The sequence below is a fragment of the Lampris incognitus genome, chromosome 2 (assembly GCF_029633865.1).
Source record: "Lampris incognitus isolate fLamInc1 chromosome 2, fLamInc1.hap2, whole genome shotgun sequence".
In the NCBI taxonomy this organism is placed as follows: domain Eukaryota; kingdom Metazoa; phylum Chordata; class Actinopteri; order Lampriformes; family Lampridae; genus Lampris; species Lampris incognitus.
The window spans coordinates 138,161,295-138,183,406 of NC_079212.1; the positions used below are offsets into that span (position 1 = coordinate 138,161,295).

The 22,112-nt window shown below is 43.6% G+C and overlaps 1 protein-coding gene across 1 annotated transcript in view; it reads left to right on the top strand.

Moving 5' to 3' along the window:
- atp2b4 (ATPase plasma membrane Ca2+ transporting 4) overlaps nucleotides 1-22,112 on the top strand; it is a 130,454-nt gene that overhangs the window by 51,461 nt on the left and 56,881 nt on the right. Inside the window, exons 3-6 of the mRNA XM_056275335.1 lie at nucleotides 15,368-15,565; nucleotides 16,255-16,512; nucleotides 20,336-20,461; nucleotides 21,066-21,191. Of these exons, the coding sequence (XP_056131310.1) occupies nucleotides 15,368-15,565; nucleotides 16,255-16,512; nucleotides 20,336-20,461; nucleotides 21,066-21,191 (708 nt within the window). The remainder of the gene's footprint in view (nucleotides 1-15,367; nucleotides 15,566-16,254; nucleotides 16,513-20,335; nucleotides 20,462-21,065; nucleotides 21,192-22,112) is intronic.

Consider the following 22,112-nt stretch of genomic DNA (forward strand, 5'->3'; position numbering starts at 1 on the left):
TGAAATGACTGGGATAAGAGTCAGCACCTCCAAGTCTGAGGCCATGGTTCTCTACTGGAAAATGGTGGATTGCTCCCTTCGGGTTGGGGATGAGTTGTTGCCTCAAGTGAAGTTCAAGTATCTTGGGGTCTTGTTTATGAGTGAGGGTAGGATGGAATGGGAGATTGACAGGCGGATTGATGCAGCATCAGCAGTAATGCAGACATTGTACTGGACCGTTGTAGTGAAGAGGGAGCTGAGCCGGAAGGCAAAGCTCTCAATTTACCAGTCAATCTTCGTTCCAACTTTCATCTATGGTAATGAGCTTTGGGTAGTGACCGAAAGGGTGAGATTGCGGATACAAGCAGCTGAAATGAATTTCCTCCATAGGGTAACTGGGCTCAGATAGGGTGAGGAGCTCGGATATCTGGAGGGAGCTTGGGGGAGAGCCGCTGCTCCTTCGCGTCGAAAGGAGCCAGTTAAGGTGGTTCAGGCATCTGATTAGGATGCCCCCTGGGCACCTTCCTTTGGAGGTTTTCTGGGCATGTCCAACTGGGAGGAGACCCTAGGGTAACCCAGAACTTGCTGGAGGGACTACATGTCCAATCTGGCCTGGGAACATCTTGGGATCCCCCAGGAGGAGCTGGATGGCATTGCTGGGGAGAGGGCTATCTGGAGTTACCCTACTTAGCTTGCTGCCATCGCGACCTGACCCTGGAGAAATGGCTGATGATGAGATGAGATGAAAACAGGTGATCGCTGAAGAGCCTGAAGTCAAAGAGTCCCTAACAACAGCATGCAATTCAGTTGGTTTCCATTTATTGGTCTTTTGAGTTAATACATGGTTTCTGTATAAAACAGGAGACAAATCAATATCCAGTAAGCACTCTAAAGCAATTCGGTAACGGAAGCAAAATAGAAATCACAAAAGCAATAAGTCAACGGCTAAATCAACATCATTAACAGAAATGCATCAAAATCTTAACAGCACAAACAAATAAAACAAAAGGCTTTCAAAGAGTTTTTTTTTTAATCCAAAGCATTGGAATGAACCTGATTCTGTGACTTAGCATACTGAGCAAATGGGTACAAATGAGTGAGGGACAGTGGGTGAAAATCTTGCCATGCCATTCACCTCAAGTGGCATCAGTAATTAGTTGACTGGGTGTTAGTTTGAAAATCACTTGGGGCAGTATTCTCTAAAGCAGCACAGGGGAAATCCACAGCAGTCGTATTAATTTAAAGTGGCTTTCACACCAAACAAGGGGTGTGCATTGCGTGCCATGTATAACTAGCCATGCCCCTCTCTTGCCCTTAGGACAGCTTACAAAAATGGCAGAATTTTTGCATATAAAGCTGGCTTGCTTGACTTTGTACCTGTCCCAGGCTCAAAGAAATGGAAAGGAATGGATGCATGAACTCTTCAGGTGTAGAAAATAAGTGGGAGATATCAGATCCATTCAGGAGCTATTTTTGATTCGCCCATTGCATCATTATGTTTGTGGTGTACAAAAAAATGATCATTATATTGATTTTTTTAATCACAATTTTTTTTAACGAAATGTCTTATAATCACATTGTAGTGGCAAATAAAATCTATGTCTAGGTACATTCCAGTGTACCTGTTGTGCTCACATGACTGGAGATGTGCTTCTTCTCTTTGTTGCTATTGGACGCAGTGTATTATGTCCAACAACATATGATGCGAATGTTTAATTTTGTTGAACTTCTGGAATAAGCCTGCCGAGTGCTGCACCACAAAGTTGTTTAGTCATGGTACCACACATGGACACGAACTGGCTTGACATTGAGGAGATAGAGTTTGCACATTCAGTGTGAACATGACTTAATAATAATGCAAGTCGTGGGTCCACGGTGGTGTAGCGGTCTAAGCATCGGCTTTGTGTCGATGCAGTTGCCCACTGGGGTTCGCACCCCGGTCTCGTCAGATCTGACTATGGCCGGACTCGATGAAGCAGCTATAATTGGCAATGCTGTCTTGGGGAGGGGGGCAGAGTCGGCTTGTGTTCGTCACATGAATGCGTCTCTGGGTGTGTCGGAAAAAGCAGTAGTTCGGCCTGGATTCGCCTTGTCACGAAAGTGGCGAGGCGTCTCCTTTTAGACTGCCGGCCGGAGAGTTGCAGTTGGTGAACACATACAGTACGAGGGTGGGTGTTTGAATTAGAATAGGGAGCGATTGGCCACTAAATTGGGAGAAAAAGGGAAAGATCAGAAATAAATTTAGGGGAAAAAAATAATGCAAGTCGAGGGCACATGTTTAACATGACAACTCGACATTTGAAAGGAGGTGAATTATAGTCAAAATTGCAGGATTCGGGTTCAGAAGTTTAAGCAGACAACTGAGTGAACTCTTTTGATATCTTTTCCAAATTGATGTTTTTTAACATGATTTGAGTATGTTAATTTTAGCCACACATCCTTACATAATCAACAAATGGAACTGTGTGGTTGTCAGACTGGCTTCAAACAGACTGCATAATTAAACACGATGCATGCTGTATGCATACTGCAGTTTTGAAAAAGAAAGAAAAAACAGCTAATGTTAGCATAACAACTATTGTTCAATTCTTCAAATCCTTCCAATTCTTCTCTCATCAACTGACTGCGGACAACAGAAAGGGGAAGAGCTCGAACTGAGGAGCATCAGTCTTAACATCATTGGAAATCATAATCATTTTTCACATACTTCCCAAATGAATCATGGAAGAGTTGCAGGAACGTGTTCATGAGCCCCAATAATGCAGAGTTTCCCATGGACAACTTATTAAAAAATGCTATTTAGACTCCCAAAACTGAAATTAGGAATCTGCTTTTTCTCATTCATTTTATTTCTTCTGCATGCATTTTAAACTTCTTTGCAAGATATGATTATGGGAATCCCTAAGTGGCAAGGGGATAAAACGGCCATTTTGGGTTCAAAACTATGTTTATCTTTGATGTAAGTTATGACGTCATAGATGTGAACTAAAATCAGTCTGGTGGGCATCACTTTTGTTTTACTTTGTAAGTCAGGGCCTCTGTCTGTTTTTTTAAAGAGCGTTTCCATGGCCTAAGAAGGCCTGAATGCCATTTGCATGGTTTATATACTGAGTCATGGCCATTAGACCTACTGTTTGGCATAGAAAGTGTTTACTTAACCAGAAAGATGTACCTATTATTGGAGGGGACACTTTGTGTTTAAAAAACTATTCATAGTGTATGTTTGATTTGTGTGACAGGGAAAAAAGTCATTTGTAATTGGAAATTGACCCCAGCTGATGGACACCTAAAGCCAAAATCTGTTGATGAAGCTTGCAGGTTTTATCCTCGCCTTTTAGGTGTCATCCAAACTAGATTCAATTTAACAGTAGGCCGCTTGAGTTCAAAAGGAAAATGGGCATAAAAAGACTGAGTGTAGTAGAGCTATCCTCGCTGTAATATTGGTAGTTATATCAAAAAGACACTGGAAATGTCAGACACACCATGAAAAGAGTATCACTTTTCAGTATATTTAACTTCTTACTTATTACTAATAGAGCTATTATATCACAGAAAGTTGAATCAGTTCATTTGGACAAAACGTTTATTGAGAGAAACGTTTCATCACTCATCTAAGTGACCTCTTTAGTCTAAACTGACTGCCGCTATCCCCACCCTTATAAACAACACATTGGCATAACGACCGAAACCAACGACCAGTTTCATATGCAAATTGCCATGACCATTAACTGGAGTTACAATGGCCATGTGTACTATTCACAGAGGATTGGGGAATAGTTGCAATCATAGCATTGTAAGATGGTGACAGATGTACTCTTAGCCCCCCCCTCGGTTCAGGGATGGTCGTTCCCTCTTCACATAGATGGCTTCTTTGACTCCCCATTCAAACCAGCGTTCCTACCTATCAAGGATGTGCACATCCTCATCCTTGAAAGCGTGGCCACTGGCCTGGAGATGGGTGTAGACTGTGGAGTCCTGGCCTGATGTGTTAGCTCTCCTGTGTTGTGCCATCCTCTTGGCCAGTGTCTGTTTGGTTTCCCCAATGCACAAGTCATGGCAATCCTCCTAGCACTTAACAGCATATACTATATTGCTCTGTTCGTGCTGGGGGACCTGATCCTTGGGGTGGACCAACTTCTGGTGCAGCGTGTTTTGGGGTTTGATGGACTGGCGGCCTGTCCAGGGTGTCTCTCCGCCTGCCGCCCAATGACTGCTGGGATAGGTTCCAGCATCCCCGCGACCCTGAGAGCAGGATAAGCGGTTTGGATAATGGCTGCATGGATGAGACACGATGTTTGGAAAATATGTGTCTCACTTCCATCACATATGGAATCACTACTGTTTATGCTTAGGTAGACATTGTCCTTCTCCTCTCTTTGATTGACTGGTGTACTATTTGGGTGTCTTCCTGGCTTTGACAAATGCCCAGTTAGGATACTCCCACATTAAACAGGCCCTGCGCCTGTTTTTTCTCAACTTCCCCAGCTGCTGTGTCGGTGGGGACATTGTGAACTCAGTGGTACAGCATCCTGATGACTCCTAGTTTGTGCTCCAGTGGATGATGAGAGTCAAACCTCAATTACTGATCAGTATGTGTTGGTTTACGGTAAACATCAACAATCAAATGTCCCCCATCACCAGTTGCAATTTTACAGTCTAAGAAGGCTAACCTGTCATTTTTCACATCCTCCCTGGTGAACTTGATGTGGTTAATGTGGTCGGTGAAATGTGGTACCTCCTGAGACTTAATGTTAACCCAGATGTCATCCACAAATCTGAACCAATGGCTAGGTCGTGTCCCTGGATAGGACAGAAGAGCCCTCTTTTCCACTTCTTCTATATACAAGTTGGCCACTACAGGTGAGACTGGGGAACCCATAGCACACCCATGCCTCTGTCTTTAGTACTGCCCCCTGTATGTGAAGTATGTGGACTGAAGACAGCTTCAGGAGCAGACACACTTGGTTAGTGTTAAGGGTGGTCCTATTACTAAGGGTAGGGTCGCTTTGTAATTGCATACGGACTATCTCCACTGTGTTATCAACAGGAATGCACATGAAGAGAGACGTAACATCATAAAAGACCATTGTTTCATCTGCCTCCATAATGATGTCCCTCACCTTATCCACAAAATCCGTAGTGTTCTGAATGTGATGTTCATTACTGCCTACCAACGGGATAAGAATAGATGCCAAAAACTTAGAGATGTTATAGGTCACTGAGTTAATCATAATAACAATAAGCCGTAATGGCGCATCCTGTTTATGTATCTGAGAGCTATTGTATCATTCCGAATGGAATTTGGCATTTTAGCTGGTAGGTTCACAAATTGACCATGGCGTAGGAGGACAGAAAGGGCAGATAATGGGAAACTCATTTTCTTCTGGGATTGGTTTATGCCTATTTTGATGGCAACAAAATTGGCCCCATATTGAGCTGTTTATTTGTTCTACCATGGTTCCGTGTTTCGGTTGCTGTCCTCTGATTTTTATTTATTTTTTTTGGACCAACACAGTTTTACATTTGCAGTACACATGCACATTATACATACACTGACCAAATAAAGACACAAAGACACCAACACATAGGTTTTGTTTCATGTTTTTTTTTTTTACCATTTCTATTGTTTTATTTTATAAATTTGCCATTCTGAGTGCACACAACATAGGCATACTTGTCTTAAAAACAGTTACCACAATGAGAGAGAGAGAATAATGTAAATTATAGTTTTGTTATCTGGCCTAGGCTTACACTTACTTACTGCTGTCTTTTTTGTAACCTCTATCATGCACTTAATGAACAATTATTTTAATGAAACAAACAAGTTGGCCTCTACGTGAAAAAATAGGATAGTGTGTAGTAAAATGAAATGATGTGCAATAAAGTAAAGTCCTCAGAATGTGCTAGAGATTACCAAATTAACCTCGTTTTGGCCAAATTTATTTCCCGGGTAGCACGCCAACGGACTCCCCCCTAAAGGCCACTTTTCCTGTTTGGCCGGCTACTCTGACCAAAAGAGTATCCCTGCAATTGCCTTTTAGGTCGTCACAATCCACACATTGGGGTTAAAGCTGGGGTGGGTAGTTTTTTTTTTTTTGGTTTTTTTTTTATGGCGTCATTGGGCAAATATTCCATAATAACCTTTCAGCATATTGTAATTCAAGTGGTCTGAGAGAAAACTAGAGTTCCGCACCGCCTCTTGGCTCTGTATACAGGCTTTAAAAAAAAATCAAACCAGGGGTGGAAGATTTTAGCCAATCACCGGGTCATTTCAGAGAGAGGGCGTTCCGATTGGCTGTTCTACAAACGCAGATGCCCGTGTATGATCCGCCCTGCCCCGCCAGGTTGCTTGTGGTTGTACCCCAAAAATCAACAAGACCAACTCGAAATGGCTGCTTCACATGTACAATATTAGTGTAACTGAAGACGTGTGCTGAAAACATTTTTTTTTTTACATGGCTAGATGATCAACTATGATACAAGTTTCGAGAGGCTTGCGTAAAAATAATTCTTCTTCTTCTGGATTAATGGCCAATTGCAATCAGATTGATCATTATCGCCACCTACTGTTGCATTAAAGACTCCTTAATTTATATCCTCGCCACCAGTCCAGCATCCCTGCGAAAGGTGAAGATACATCCACGGACATCATTTCCAGTGTTCCCCGCGAAAATTGATTAGTGTAAGGAGCTGAAGAGCGATGCGGAGGTCATTTGGTGGGAGGGCTTAGCGGAGTGATACGAGGTAGCAGAGAGTGAGGCGGAAGGATTTGCATTGGAATGTTCAGTGTTACATACTGCAGCTTTAAGTTCCCAATCGTTGTTTGACAGAAATAGTTCCCAGATGTGTTTAACACAATCAATCAGAGACAAGTAAATATAATATTACGGAGGGGAGGAAATAGAAAAAGCAAAAACTCAGCAATTGTTGTTTTTTTTCTGGACTGTAAATTAGCACACAAAACTTTAGTATGCTTGGCACAAGAGGTGTGGGTTCACTGCAGATATGTGCTGTTACACAGGTGGTCCAAAACTGAGGGATGTTGGATGCTGTCCCTACACACATTAAGCAGTGTGCAGCATCATCCTGATGCCATTCACTTGTTAATAAGCTCCAAGACTTCAGGATGATTTGGCAAAGGGTGAAATGAGGCCCAGTGTTAAAGATTTTGAATTTATAAAGATGTACTGTGTAGGTCTGTGCAAATATGCTCTGTCACTGTTTCTAGGGCATGTATTCCTCTTCAAAAGGGTGTTTGCAAGGATCAGCATCAAGGTAATGGCATAATAAAAGATATTTTTACTCATTTTAGTATCCCTGTAAGTGTGTAGTGGCTATTTGGATATGACAAATGCTTTAGATTACTTAGAAAAAATGTGTTGTTGCCCTAGATTATTCATTAGCCCTCTGGCTAATGCCCCCAGCCCAAAGCCTTGTGTTCAGTGCACACTGAATATGGGTTTAATACTCTGTTATTGAAACAGTCAATTTCAATTTCAACAACTAGTTATCCACAGGCGGCATGGGGGCGCAGTGGTTTGCGCGGTCGCCTCACAGCAAGAAGGTCCCGGGTTCGAGCCCCGGGGTAGTCCAACCTTGTGGGTCGTCCTGGGTCATCCTCTGTGTGGCGTTTGCATGTTCTCCCCGTGTCTGCGTGGGTTTCCTCCAGGTGCTCTGGTTTCCTTCCACAGTCCAAAGACATGCAGGTCAGGTGAATCGGCCACACTAAATCATCCGTGTGTGTGTGTGTGTGTGTGTGTGTGTGTGTGTGTGTGTGTGTGTGTGTGTGTGTGTGTGTGGGCCCTGTGATGGCCTGGCGGCTTGTCCAGAGTGTCCCCCGCCTGCCGCCCAATGACTGCTGGGATAGGCTCCAGCATCCCTGCGACCCTGAGAGGAAGATAAGCGGTTTGGGTAATGGATGGATGGATAGTTATGCGCACAGTATATTACTTTATTAATTCTTCTACTCTGACCTCTCTGTCAATCAAAAAGCCACTGAGGGGTTACTGCTGGGTTATAGATGTTTAGGACAATTCTACTAATCAATTCCCGTGCTTTCAGGAACTTCAAATGCGTGTTAGCTTGCTTACCATATGATGTACTTTTAAAACTGAATAATCCAACAATTCAAACATGATGCTCTCAAAAACTGCTCTTCCTACAATCAGCAAAGCCTGTTTCTATGTAATTTTAGCTTACTTAAATACACTTGCCCCAATGCTACATCCTGTGTTCAAACAATATATCGGCACTGAAAATATATAATAGACCTATAGTGACAAAAGCCTGTGTAAAATGACACCCACACCCTATAGATAGTACATTCAAATGTTTTCCTAAAAGCTGGTTATCCTCATCTCCTGATTTGTACATTATTTCTGTATCTCAGTTTCTCATGATAAAATACTTTCACCTCAATCAGGGGACGAAGGCACACCATTAGTAAGATAAACAAAAAAAAGATGTTTCCTTTTTCCTGGTGGAGGTATTCCCATGACTTGGATTTTATTGAGCAAAGGAACGGCAAGGATGTGTCATCAGTAATAAAATGTAACCCCAAAGTCTTCTCGAACATTCTGTGCGGTCTCTTAAATACTTACGGTTACTTAAGTGCAAGGTTAAGGTTACTTTACACTGAAGTGCAGACTCAGCACTTGCCTGTAACGTTTGTGCAGAGGAGTCGATGAATTGCCTGGTGTGATGTTTGTGTCTGATGTGACGAAAATGGAATGGCAACTGTATCAACAAGGTACTAGGAATTGGTAGGCCCTAGTATTTTTAGTCGTTATTTTTGCTTTTGGTCATCGGAAAAATTAACAAACAGCAACTCATACAGCAGCCTCATGAAGACCGCTTTCTTGCCTTGTCTTCTCCTGCACAAGACAATTCAGTCAGGCAATAATAGTCATTAACCGTCAGCAGAAATATCTGAAATAATGGCAGGTACTAACCTGTGTTCATTTTTTGTTTGTTACTTTAAGTTCATCATATCATTCATCAGATTCCCCCCCCCTTTTTTTTCTCCCCAATTGTATCTGGCCAATTACCCCACTCTTCCGAGCCGTCCCGGTTGCTGCTCCACACCCTCTGGTGATCCGGGGAGGGCTGCAGACTACCACATGCTTCCTCCGATACGTGTGGAGTCGCCAGCCGCCTCTTTTCAGCTGACAGTGAGGAGTTTCGCCAGGGGGACGTAGCGCGTGGGAGGATCACGCTGTCCCCCCCGAATAGGCGCCCTGACTGACCAGAGGGGGCGCCAGTGCAGCAACCAGGACACACACCCACCCACATCTATCTTCCCACCCGCAGACAGGGCCAATTGTGTCTGTAGGGACACCCGACCAAGCCAGAGGCAACATGGGGATTCGAACCGGCGATCCCTGTGTTGGTAGGCAATGGACTAGACCGCTGTGCTACCCAGACGCCCCTAATTTGCTAATTTAACTTCAGCTAGAAGGCTGTTGCCTGGCTTAAGTAATTTTATAATGGTATTTTGTTGGCTGACACCTAAAGGAAGACCATAAATGTGTGAGATCCCCTTCCTCCTACTTTCAAATCCTTTGACCAAGTCACTTAATTGATGTCTTTGGTCTTTGGACATGTCAAGGTCCTGTTTGAAGGACAATTTGGTGTTTTTAGTGTCAGCACGGTGGCACAGTGGTTAGTGCGGTCGCCTCACAGCGAGATGGTCCTGGGTTGGAGCCCCAGGGTAGTCCAACCTTGGGGGTCGTCCCAGGTTGTCCTCTGTGTGGAGTTTGCGTGTCATCTCCGTGTCTGCGTGGGTTTCCTCCGGGTGCTCCAGTTTACTCCTACAGTCCAAAGGCATGTAGGTCAGATGAATCGGCCATACTAAATTGTCCCTAGGTGTGAATGTGTGTGTTGGCCCTGTGATGGCCTGGTGGCCTGTCCAGGGTGTCTCCCCACCTGCCGTCCAATGACTGCTGGGATAGGATCCAGCATCCCCACGACCCTGAGCGGGATAAGCTGTTTGGATAATGGATGGATGGATGTTTGAAGGACAAGTTGGTGTTTTCAGTGTCACTGAACTCAACAGCTCTTTATGTTGTCCAAGAATCACATCTATTGTAAATCTAAAAAAAAAGAAGAAAAAAATTAGATAATATGTGATAGAGTTCTTTTTGTATGTGTGTCTTATTATGTTGTCTAAAATGAATAACATTTTGATTTTACTTTGGTTTTACTTGAATTAGAGTTCAATTTCATATAAAGCAATCTTCATTATAATAGGTTTTCATTTCAAGCCTCATGACAATAAAACCCACAAAAATGAAAGGGTGTTTACATATTCAAAATCCACCACATGTGCATTTGAAATGACGAGCATGCCCTTTCATCATGCCCCAAATAGCACAACAAGGCATGCACCATAAACAGCATTTTTCCTCTTCACATAATTTGAGTAGTCAAATTACTACATTATTGAATTGACATGCAAATAGCCTGCTCTGTTTGGCTTGTTTCATGTAATTTCAGCTTTAATCCTTTTTACCATAACTGACAGTTGACAATAAGAATGACAATGACAGCATCTTCCTTTAAATGTTCCTGTGCAGCTTTTAACAAAAGAGTTGAATAGGACGAATGGGAGCATTTCAACACAGCAACATCTGACATGTCCTTAGAGCTTCTAACAACACTGTCGTACAGGAGCATGAAGATGAACCGTACAGAATGATCATAGATAGATTTTCATTGGGGGTGACAGAGAAGGACAGGATCAGGAATGAGTATATTGGACGGACACCTCGGGTTGGACGGTTTGGAGACAAAGCAAGAGAGGTGAGATTGGGGTGGCTTGGACACGTGTGGAGGAGAGATGCTGGGTATATTGGGAGAAGAATGCTGAATATGGAGCTGCCAGGGAAGAGGAAACGAGGAAGGCCAAAGAGGAGGTTTATGGAAGAGGTGAGGGAGGACATGCAGGTGGCTGGTGTGACAGAGGAAGATGCAGAAGACAGGAAGATATGGAAACAGAACCGCTGTGGCGACCGCTAACAGGAGCAGCCAAAAGTAGTAGTAGATAAGGGTTTGCACCCCCCCCTTATTTTTTGTTATTTGGCCACACTGAAGGAGATTTTTACGGCTATTGATGCTCTGCAGCATGTGTTTGATCCTAGAGGGAGGCATGGGAGTTGTGGTGGTGCATTTGGCAGGAGGTGTTGATGTCTGATATGGTGATCAGTGGGAGGGTGCTCTGAAACATCCCAATTGAGGTCTTGTATTAATTAAGGAATCAAGGCCAGAAAACTAGCAGAGCTGCTGGCCTGAGAAAGAAACATGTTTGGAGGTTGCAATGGGACCACTTTCTAACCCCTTCTTTCTGCTGTCGCAAATCTATCTTTTGTCCTTCTTTTTTTCTTGTACACCAGCCTTCATTTCACCTGTTGACTTGCCATTGACGTCCTCCATTACCCTCCATTTTCTCCTACCCAGTGCTCGTCTTCTGTTAGTCACCTAGAAAATGAAGGAGTAACTGCTGCTGTTGGTTTGAGGGCATCTGTTTTTATCTGCTAGATCATAACATTGGCTCTCTTTATTCACTAAATTCTCCCTTTAAGCACTTTACCACAGCCACCAAAAACAAGTGGTGTTGACATTACTGTCTAAATATTGAATCTTTCAGTTCGTTCGGTTTGACACTAATAAGTGAAATGGGCTATCTCGGGATTAGGTCTTGACTCGAAGGCCCCCTTCACATGCAAAACCCATGTATGACATGGGCTACTGAACACATAATTCTGCAAACTCTACCGGAGGGCAGTCAACAAGGAACTAATGCCTGACTAAATGGTGATAGTGAGAATAAATGAGTAACATATCATCTCTTCATCTGCTGCTTCATTACACTCAGTTTTTGAAACCCTTGGACTCAGACACATTCATAAGTAAGCCAATTGCATTTTCCTTTACTTTTATGTCCTTTTGCAGTTTTTTTTAAACTCTTGGACAACTGACTACAAGCTATTTTTTTAAACTAAACTGTTAACAGTGGTCAGGTAAATTTTACAACCTCAAACCCAAATCTGGGTTTTTAAAAAGAGTTGTGGTTTTCCTTTTATAAGGCAACCTGACCAGATTAAACAGATCAGAGAAAATATAAACTTGGCCTTGGTTGTGTACAACATCTTGATAAAACCGTAAGTCAAAAAGCTTGGCACTGGTAGGACAGCAGATTGCATCTGCTGTGGGAGGCTGACAGTGGGTGTGTACAGGTGTGAGGGATTGCCAGGAAGCTTTTGTGTGCTTCAGCCACCTATGACAGTTAAGTCACATACGTATCCATAAAAAAGCGTGGTCTCATAATCAGCCTGACCCCTGGATTTTTGCCTTTCACAGCTGCAAACAGTTGTCATGATGCATGTCACGAAACAGCTATTTGTAGAAATACACAAAATTCATTCATTCATTCATCATCAGCCGCTTCTCTGGGGCCGGGTCGTGGTGGCAGCAAGCTAAGTAGGGCACTCCAGGCGTCCTTGTCCCCAGCAATGCCCTTCAGCTCCTCCTGGGCGATCCCAAGACGTTCCCAGGCCAGATTGGACGTTTAATCCCTCCAGCGAGTTCTGGGTCTACCCCGGGGTCTCCTCCCAGTTGGCCTTGCCCAGTAAACCTCCAAAGAACCACCTCAACTGGCTCCTTTCGACACGAAGGAGCAGCAGCTCTACTCTGAGCTTCCTCCGGATGTCTGAGTTCCTCACCCTGTCTCTTAAGGCTGAGCCCAGACACCCTACGGAGGAAACTCATTTCAGCCGCTTGTATCTGCGATCTCACCCTTTCGGTCATTACCCAAAGCTGATGACCATAGGTGAGGGTTGGAACAAATATATATATATATATATATATATATATTGAGCAAAATACCTGATGACACACCAGTCACTTTATTTTTCATTCATTCATTATCCAAACCGCTTATCCTTACTCAGGGTCGTGGGGAAAACATATCTTGGTGTTGCATAGGTATCATTTTGAGGTAGCCAACCTGAAACTAGGGTTGTATGCTTAAGCCAGATGCTTATCCAGTTATAGACCAATTGTAATCCCGATTGGGCCATGCTGACTGATTTTCAAAATTGTGGAAATGCTGCACCAGTCTACACAAGTTCTCTTGTAGTGTGTGTGGGTTTAAAGTGATGATCCCGAATATGTTCATATAAATGAATGTCTGTTTCTTTGCTGTCTATCACTGACTATGATAAAACACTAATGATTCAGCTCACTTTCAGTTCATGAAAGCTGCTTATGCGTTTTAAAAATCTGTGTTGGTACAACACTTTCTGCGAAAAAATGTAAAGCTCCACATATGAACCGTGATAGGAACTGACAGCTTTTACTTCAGTTAGCAGTAGTTAGTCCACCAGAGAGGATAAGGCAAGAACTTCCTCTCTCGTTGACCAAGCAGCGTTGGTATATTAACGCAAGATAGTAACAGAGATTTGTTTCTCTAGCGAACAGTGATTGGTCCACCAGAGAAGATAAGGCCAGACTTCCTCTCTGGTGGACCAGCCAGAGAGAAGCATCAAAGTTAGTGAACTAGTGAAAGATGGTAGTTTGATGGTCAGTGGAAATCTTTGAGATTACCACATTAAGATTCATATCGCTTTCCTCCTGATCGAACCTCGTACCAGTTGGAGCCTTCACAATAATATCAAACATTTCTGATTGTTACAACTGAAATCTGGACAAACCTGTGCTCATCAGCAAATGTTTGTGCCTCCATGACTGTCCTCATAACAAGTGTGCTTGTCTACAACTGTAATCCAAGAAATACAGTCATTAAATGTTGGGGTTTCAAGTCTTTGCCCAGTTGATAAGAACTTTAGAGAGGTACAGCACACTTAAACGTCTTTTTTGAGCTGTAAACTAAATGATATTGACATTTATTACCAAATTTATAAAAATCGGCATTTCATGGGTTGAAAATGGCTCAACACACCCTCTATTGTTTCAAATCAGCCCTGAACTTTGCAAGGCCAATGTTGACATAGAGTCGACTGGTTGGTTGGGACTTATCGCCGTTATGAAATTTTAAAAAACGAATGTTAACGCCCTCTGTTGGGCTGTGGGAGGAAACAGGAACACCCGGAGGAAACCCACGCAGAGAACACACAAACTCCACACAGAGGACAACCCCCAAGGTTGGACTACCCCGAGGCTCGAACCCAGGACCTGCTGGCTGTGAGGCGACTGTGCTAACTACTGCACCACGTGCCGCCAACATTAACAATCAATAATCGAGTAATCATTGATAATTCATAAGATACAAAGAGCACTGCTTTTTCTCTGTTTTATTTAAACAACTCTACCGGCACATTAGTTATGTGAAACATTAATTCATGAAGCACAAACAATTTAAACGAACAGAATTTAAAAAAATTAAAAAATAAGGCTCTTGCTCGAAACGGCTTCTCTTGACCGCCTGTCCTTACTCAACAAATGGCGCCACCAAACAAAACAATGTCAAATGGGGCACAATTACCGCCATTTCTGGACTAACAAGGCAGACCAAACCAAACCCATTTTTTAAATAAACATAAAGGGCTGTATACAAGGAAAATAAATACTCCGAACCTCCCCACAATAAATTTAAATCCCACTGGTATGTATTTAAGAAAATTAACATATTGTAATGATACGGATAACGAGACTCGCTAGCCCTTGGCTAACGGGTCAGATCCTTTAGTCGACTGGTTAGCGCAGTCGCCCATGGTGAGGGAGACATGGGTTTGCGTCCTGGGTGCGGCAGTTCCCCACTGTGGCGGTTCCCGGCTGCCCCCTGAATTCTTGCTGCATTGGTGTCAGAAGTGGGATGGTGAGACCGTGAGGCCATTGGAAGCACGTTCGCCCAGAGGCGTGAGGGAGCTGGTATGCACTTTCCCAAAGGAGGGGGGTAGTGCAATGATCACGGCACATGGGACATGTTCTTGGGGCGGTTTTGACGCCGGGGTGGAAAACGGACTGGTGGGGGGGGGGGGGGGCTAACAAACGGCAGTGTGGTGCAGCAACTCTGGATGCGCACCAGGCGCTTCTCGCGGATCTCCTTAGCTACTCCTGCCTGACACATCCACACACCCCCCCCCCTCAGCCTCTTCCCCAATATTTAGCATTTTTCAAAGTTATGCAGTGGGTGGAGTTATGCTCGGACCTGGGGGAGAAGTTACACTTCAAAAACCTTATAGTGTTCCTGGTTTTAATTTGAATGTAAATGGTTTCTTCCTATTTTTTTTCTCCCTGTTAAGGTTTTTTTTTTTCCGATGTGAGGGTCTAAGGGCAGGATGTTGTATTGCTTTGAAACCCAGAGGCAGATTTGTAATTTGTAATGGGCTATACAAATAAAATTGACTTAACTTTTTTTTCCTCCCTACAGGTCTATCTGGTAATCCTGTGGATCTTGAGAAACGCCACACAGCATTTGGAAAGAACTTCATCCCTCCCAAGAAGCCCAAGACCTTCCTGCAGCTGGTTTGGGAAGCTCTACAGGATGTTACCCTCATTATCCTGGAGATTGCTGCCATCATCTCCCTGGGCTTGTCCTTCTACCACCCACCAGGGGGCGACAGTGAGAGTAAGCGCAATGGAAAAAGTTTTGGCATGAATTAAGGAATTGATTACTCCAGAAACATCAGTGCAAAATAAATCCTTTTGATGAAATAATATGCATATATATTCTTTTATAAAACCTTATCTATCAGGGTGGTTGTCTTCAAATTGCCAATTCCAAAGTCTCGTTTGCCAAGTCAAAGTCACTTAAAAGCAAAATTTTTGGCATTTCATCTCAACTTCCAGAGAAATATTGATGTTCCTTAAAGTGGCAGTAAGTGATCCTGGGCGGAAGTTGGCAAGAGCTAACATTATTTTGAAAACATCCTGCAAAGGAATCTGACCCCTCAATTCTGCCCAAGAGCCTCAAGAATGAGGAAAAACTGACTGACAGCAAATAGGGACCAATAATGACACTGGCTTGCAAAGTACTCTCCTGATTGGCTGATAAGGAGCAGATTCAGGGAAAATATTTGTCTCCGTTTGCAGTGGCGAGGGCGGCCACAGAGACTGGATTTCTTCTCAGTGCATCTACTTAGGATAGCCCAGGATGTAGAAAGAGTTTGACCAAATATTATAAAAAGAGTTAAAATCGTTGATAGCCACTTTAACGCCACCATCTTCCCACAACCAACTGAGGACTGAGATCGTAATTGACTACAGGACGCCGGCCTTGACCGTATTCTCTCCTGCTCAATATTTGTCATGTCAAAGTGTGTGGGCAGGCATCAGCTGGTGCCGAGGATGAAGGGGAGGCACAGGCCGGTTGGATTGAGGGCGCTGCCATCCTCTTCTCTGTCATCATTGTCGTTTTGGTGACGGCCTTCAATGACTGGTCCAAGGAGAAGCAGTTCCGTGGGCTACAGAGTCGCATTGAACAAGAGCAGAAATTCACCGTCATCCGCAAGGGACAAGTCATCCAGATTCCCGTGGCTGAGATTGTGGTTGGTGACATCGCTCAGATTAAATATGGTAAGAAATGGAAGTTAATGCGGATAAATCGTTAAATATGAACGAGGTGTTCAATGCCCAAATGATTTGCAACTGCTAATTTGAGAAGGGCAATGTTAAATGCATCTTTCTGAAAGACCTTACAAAGATATTTTCAGGCAATGAAGTTTGAACAAACATACAAAGGTGAAAGTGTCTTTGTGTTTTTTACATAAGTTTGAATAGCCTGAACTGTGCCGCTTTTGTGTTCTTCACAACTTTTCCTTGACCTTTATATTGTTACAGGTGGTAGGGTGTGAGGATTACGTTCAATCACTGTGATATCTAAAAGTAAAAAAGAAAAATCAATGCCACACTTGTAACTGCAGAGTCACCTCATGTGGAATTCATTTACGATCCTTCTGGGGTACACGTGGATCCAGAAAAAGTATGCTTTGGCCCAGGGCAGACCAGATAAGGAGAGGCTGAGTCGTGATAGTCAGATGTGAGGGTTGACGCAGGGCAGACACCCTAGAGTTGCTCTTCTATTTACTGTCTGCTAGCGACTGTCAAACGTTCAGGAGTAACAAATTACATTTTAAGGTGTTGGGGGAAAAGTTGACTGTAGGTCCCATAGTCCCCTAACTTTAAACAATGATAATTACGCTAGACAATCTTGACCTAGTGATGAACTATCACAATATATATGAAGCGCGACGTCTGAAATAGCAACTGTAGGTTTAGCAAAACCCTGCCTCAACAGGAAAAGAACTTCGCTTTCACTTCTCAGAGCTGAAATGTTCCGTTATACCACTGATTGAAAATTAGCTATTGGCATCCCTACACATATTGTTTTTTTTGGGGGAGGGGGAGATTCCCCCCCCCCCTTTTTTTTCTCCCCAATTGTATCCAGCCAACTACCCCACTATTCCGAGCCATCCCGGTTGCTGCTCCATCCCCCCTCTGCTGATCCGGGGAGGGCTGCAGACCACCACATGTCTCCTCCGGTACATGTGGAGTCGCCAGCCGCTTCTTTTCACCTGACAGTGAGGAGTTTCGCCAGGAGGACATAGCCACGTGGGAGGAGCACGCTATCCCCCGCCCCCCCAGTTCCCCCTCCCCCTTGAACAGGTGCCCCAACCAACCAACCAGAGGAGGTGCTAGTGCAGCGACCAGGACACATACCCACGTCCGGCTTCCCACCCGCGGACACGGCCAATTGTGTCTTTAGGTATGCCTGACCAAGCCGGAGGTAACGCGGGGATTTGAACCGGCGAGCCCCGTGTTGGTAGGCAACGGAATAGACTACCACGCCCCCTGGATGCCTTCCCTACACATATTACTAATGCAGATTTGGTCGAGACCTGTGATCATTTGGGTAAACCAACAGGGTCTATTTGATTTTCACCTTTTAAATACTGGAATAGAAACAAAACCACCTTTTCTTATATGTGTTAGTAATAATCTGCGTAGTAACAGACTTGGCTTCTATATCGAGAAGTGATATTTCAAAATCAGACATGATTTTCATCTCACATTTTTCATTCTAAATTGACATTATTGCACATTTTAATAGCAACGACAATACTTAGTACGTTTAATACAGGTACATGTATAGAGAGGGTATCGGCACGGCCTTTAAAAGTGTAAAAAATATTAAATTGATTTGATAAGAAATAAATATTGTTCCCTTCGGGGTTAGGGATGAATTGTTGCCTCAAGTGAAAGAGTTCAAGTGTCTCGGAGTCTTGTTCACAAGTGAGGGTAGGATGGAGTGGGAGATTGACAGGCGAATTGGTGCAGCATCAGCAGTAATGTGGATGTTGTACCGGACCATTGTGGTGAAGAGGGAGCTGAGCCAGAAAGCAAAGCTCTCAATTTACCAGTCAATCTTTGTTCCAACCCTCACCTATGGTCATAATCTTTGGGTAGTGACCGGAAGGGTGAGATCGTGGATACAAGCGGCTGAAATGAGTTTCCTCCGTATGGTGTCTGGGCTCAGCCTTAGAGATAGGGTGAGGAGCTCGGACATCCGGAAGGAGCTCAGAGTAGAGTCGCTGCGCCAGGCATCTGATTAGGATGCCTCCTGTACGCTTTCCTTTGGAGGTTTTCCAGGCACGTCCAAATGGGGGAGGAGACCATGGGGTAGACCCAGAACTTGCTGGAGGGGCTACATGTCCAACTGGGAGGAGACCCTGGGGTAGACCCAGAACTCGCTGGAGGGACTACATGTCCAATCTGGCCTGGGACCATCTTGGGATCCCCCAGGAGGAGCTGGAGGGCGTTGCTGGGGAGAGGGACATCTGGAGTGCCCTACTTAGCTTACTGCTACTGCGGCCTGACCCCGGAGAAGCGGCTGAAGATGAGATGAGATGATAAAAAAATAACCTGTAAATTGTATAAAAATGCTGAAATATGAAATACTCTCAAACTATGTCCTCATAGTCTTAATTTGTTTCTTTTTCTTGTAAGCAGTATTAGTATGAACAGCTGTGTTGACACAGGAAAATAAAAAAATGAGATGCATTATTTACAGACGGTGAGCTGCGCCCAAGCTGAGCCTTCTGTCTGTTTCTAAAGGGACAGTGAATTAATATTTCATTGTCTGTTTTAAGTTTCTTGGTTTTCTTTTGTTTTTGTTTTTTTGAGAAGGATCTGTTGTTCATGACACACATGTATGTGTAGCTTCAGGTTGTCTACCTGACATTGTGTTGTCAACACAGGTTGTTGCTAATTTCAGATAAATTTACTATCACTAAACCCGAAGACGTGACAAAGAAAAAATGGGGAAAAGTAGCAAAAGAGAAATGGACAACAAAAAAAAACAAGCAAAAATCTCCATCTTACATTTCCAGTGTTTCTCATACATAGACTATTTTATGGTGGCTCGCTGCACCCTGAGGGTGAAAGCAGACTGCAAACTGGTATCAGTCATTCTCTGACGTTGCTAATAAAACTTTCTCCTTTTCTTTGGTGATTTGTAAGATGAAGAGTAAGGTGGTAGCAACATGCACACATTTTATCTTCCCACTATGATGAGTGTAAGTAGTCATTCACTACGTCCTAAAAACCAACAGGTCTGATGTTAATTAAATAAACATTCATTAGATAGAGTATTTAAGTTCTTGTTTTTTGCGGGGATTTTTTCCCGCCCGACCAAGCCGGAGGTAACACGGGGATTGGAACCGGCGATCCCCATTTTGGTAGGCAACGGAATAGACCACTACACTACCCAGATGCCCCATTTTTGATGCAAACTTGCTATGAAATTTTAGTCAAAATGACATTTAAAGGGTCTTCAGTCCTAAATTGAATCTGCTGATACTTGTAGATACCCTGATGTATGGATACAGTATAGGCTTTTGTTGTGATGTGCAAATATGACTAGGAACAATGAGCTTTGACAATGTATTTTTATGAAACCTGCATATATACCATGCTATGTGGAGAATACTCAGAACTGAATCTGTTGTTAAGGCTTTGCACCAAAGCCGAGCACATTCCCTCTAGTACGTTACCATAATGGCCAGGATGATTCTCTTTGGTGTCTTATCTGCATCTGCTTTGTCCCGGGCCTCGATTGAGCGGTTATCTAGGGGCATGTTTAATGTAGCTTTGAAGTTTTTGTGTTAAACCATCATCAAAATTTGCTAAGGCCTGTATAAAGAACCCCTTTAAACCCCTGTGGCACAAAGAAATCCATCCTCGACTCGGCGTATTGTTGGGGTCATGACTAGTATTAGCCGTTTAAATGCTATCTGTTAATTGATTTTGCAGGGATCATGTCACTTAACAAAGTGCATTGTTGAAACACAGTTCAAACATGGCCACAAACTAAATCTTCCACTTGGTGGGGAATTTTTAGGTGACCTACTGCCTACTGATGGTATCCTGATTCAGGGGAATGACCTGAAAATTGATGAAAGCTCTCTGACCGGCGAATCGGACCAAGTCAAGAAATCCCTGGAGAAGGACCCCATGCTACTGTCTGGTGAGACCGTCTGCTTATAGTAACCCAGCAGCTGTACAAGCGACAATTGTATACCACCAACATTTTTAAAATTTGATACATAAATGTGGGCGCAGTGGTTAGCACGGTCGCCTAACAGCAAGAATGTCCTGGGTTCGAGCCCCAGGGTAGTCCAACCTTGGGGGTCGTCCCGGGTCGTCCTCTGTGTGGAGTTTGCATGTTCTCCCTGTGTCTGCGTGGGTTTCCTCCGGATGCCCTGGTTTCCTCCTGCAGTCCAAAGACATGTAAGTCAGGTGAATCGGCCATACTAAATTGTCCCAAGGGGGGTGGGTGTGTGTGTGTGTGTGTGTGTGTGTGTGTGTGTGTGTGTGTGTGTGTGTGTGTGTGTGTGTGTGTGTGTGTGTGTGTGTGTGTGTGTGTATTGGCCCTGTGATGGCCTGGCGGCCTGTCCAGGGTGTCTCCCTGCCTGCTGCCCATTGACTGCTGGGATAGGCTCCAGCATCCTCCGCAACCCTGAACAGAATAAGCAGTTTGGATAATGGAATGGAATATAAATGTCCATCAAAACCAAAAAAATGGTACACTCCTGACTCCACCCCCTCCCTCCCTCTCTTCTCTTCCTTAGGGACGCACGTGATGGAGGGATCAGGGAGAATGATAGTTTCAGCAGTTGGCCTAAACTCACAGACCGGCATCATTTTTACTCTCTTGGGGGCCGGGGAAAATGAAGAGGAAAAGAAGGTCAAGAAAAGTAAGATATAGAACCAAGCAACAAACCAAAGACAAACCAGTTTTTCCACATCCATCACAAAAAAATGAGCAAGATGGCTTTTGTTTTCTCAAGGTGCCTTCATTTACGCCCTCTGGCTTTTGCTATTAGCTGTTTTAACATGCTGGTTGTCCATGGAGAGATGCCATGCAAGGAATGCAGTATGTGTACTGCATGCAGGGAAGCTCAGGTAAAGAGGAATATTACAGTTGGAACTACTTCTGTAGAAGGAATCAAACCATCCTGCTCAGATTGGAAATCCCTTTTATCGTCTTATCCTTTCATTAAATCGAATAGATGATCTCATTTTTCAGATAAAGTGCCAGAGCCTATCTAGATTAGTGTGGTATCTGTATATTTGCTCCATGGATGGTGGTTAGCCCAGTCCTACATGAGGTAAATCCAGAAGACCTCCAATTTTGTTTTAAAAAGAAAAATCCCCTCCCTGTATTTTCTCCCGTATCCCTACCTCCTATATATATTGCAACATGCCTGCAAAAGGAGAATCCCTTAAATCCCAAACAGAGCAAAGAGGTGTTTAATGCCTCTTTTAAATTAAGGTTTCTGAAGACCAGTATATATTAGCCCATTTAATACCTCAGACCAGAAAAAAAAAACAATACCATGGGTCCATTATAATCATGTTTGCTTTGTTCTTGTTTTATTTTTTGGCTGTTTTTTTTTTTTTTTTCAATTTGGTCAGATCCTTTCATTGGCAAATATTTGAGTTAAAATATCTATTTCATGATGTTCAGTCTTATTTCGCTGAATGGGCCAGCTCAATGGAGAGAGTTCCCCCTTTTGAAATCCACTTAGTGCCGGCCTGTAAGACTCAGCCATTATTAGTCAGTCTCTGGCCACGATGATGACCGTGATTTATGAGAAATTAGGCAGATAAGGACA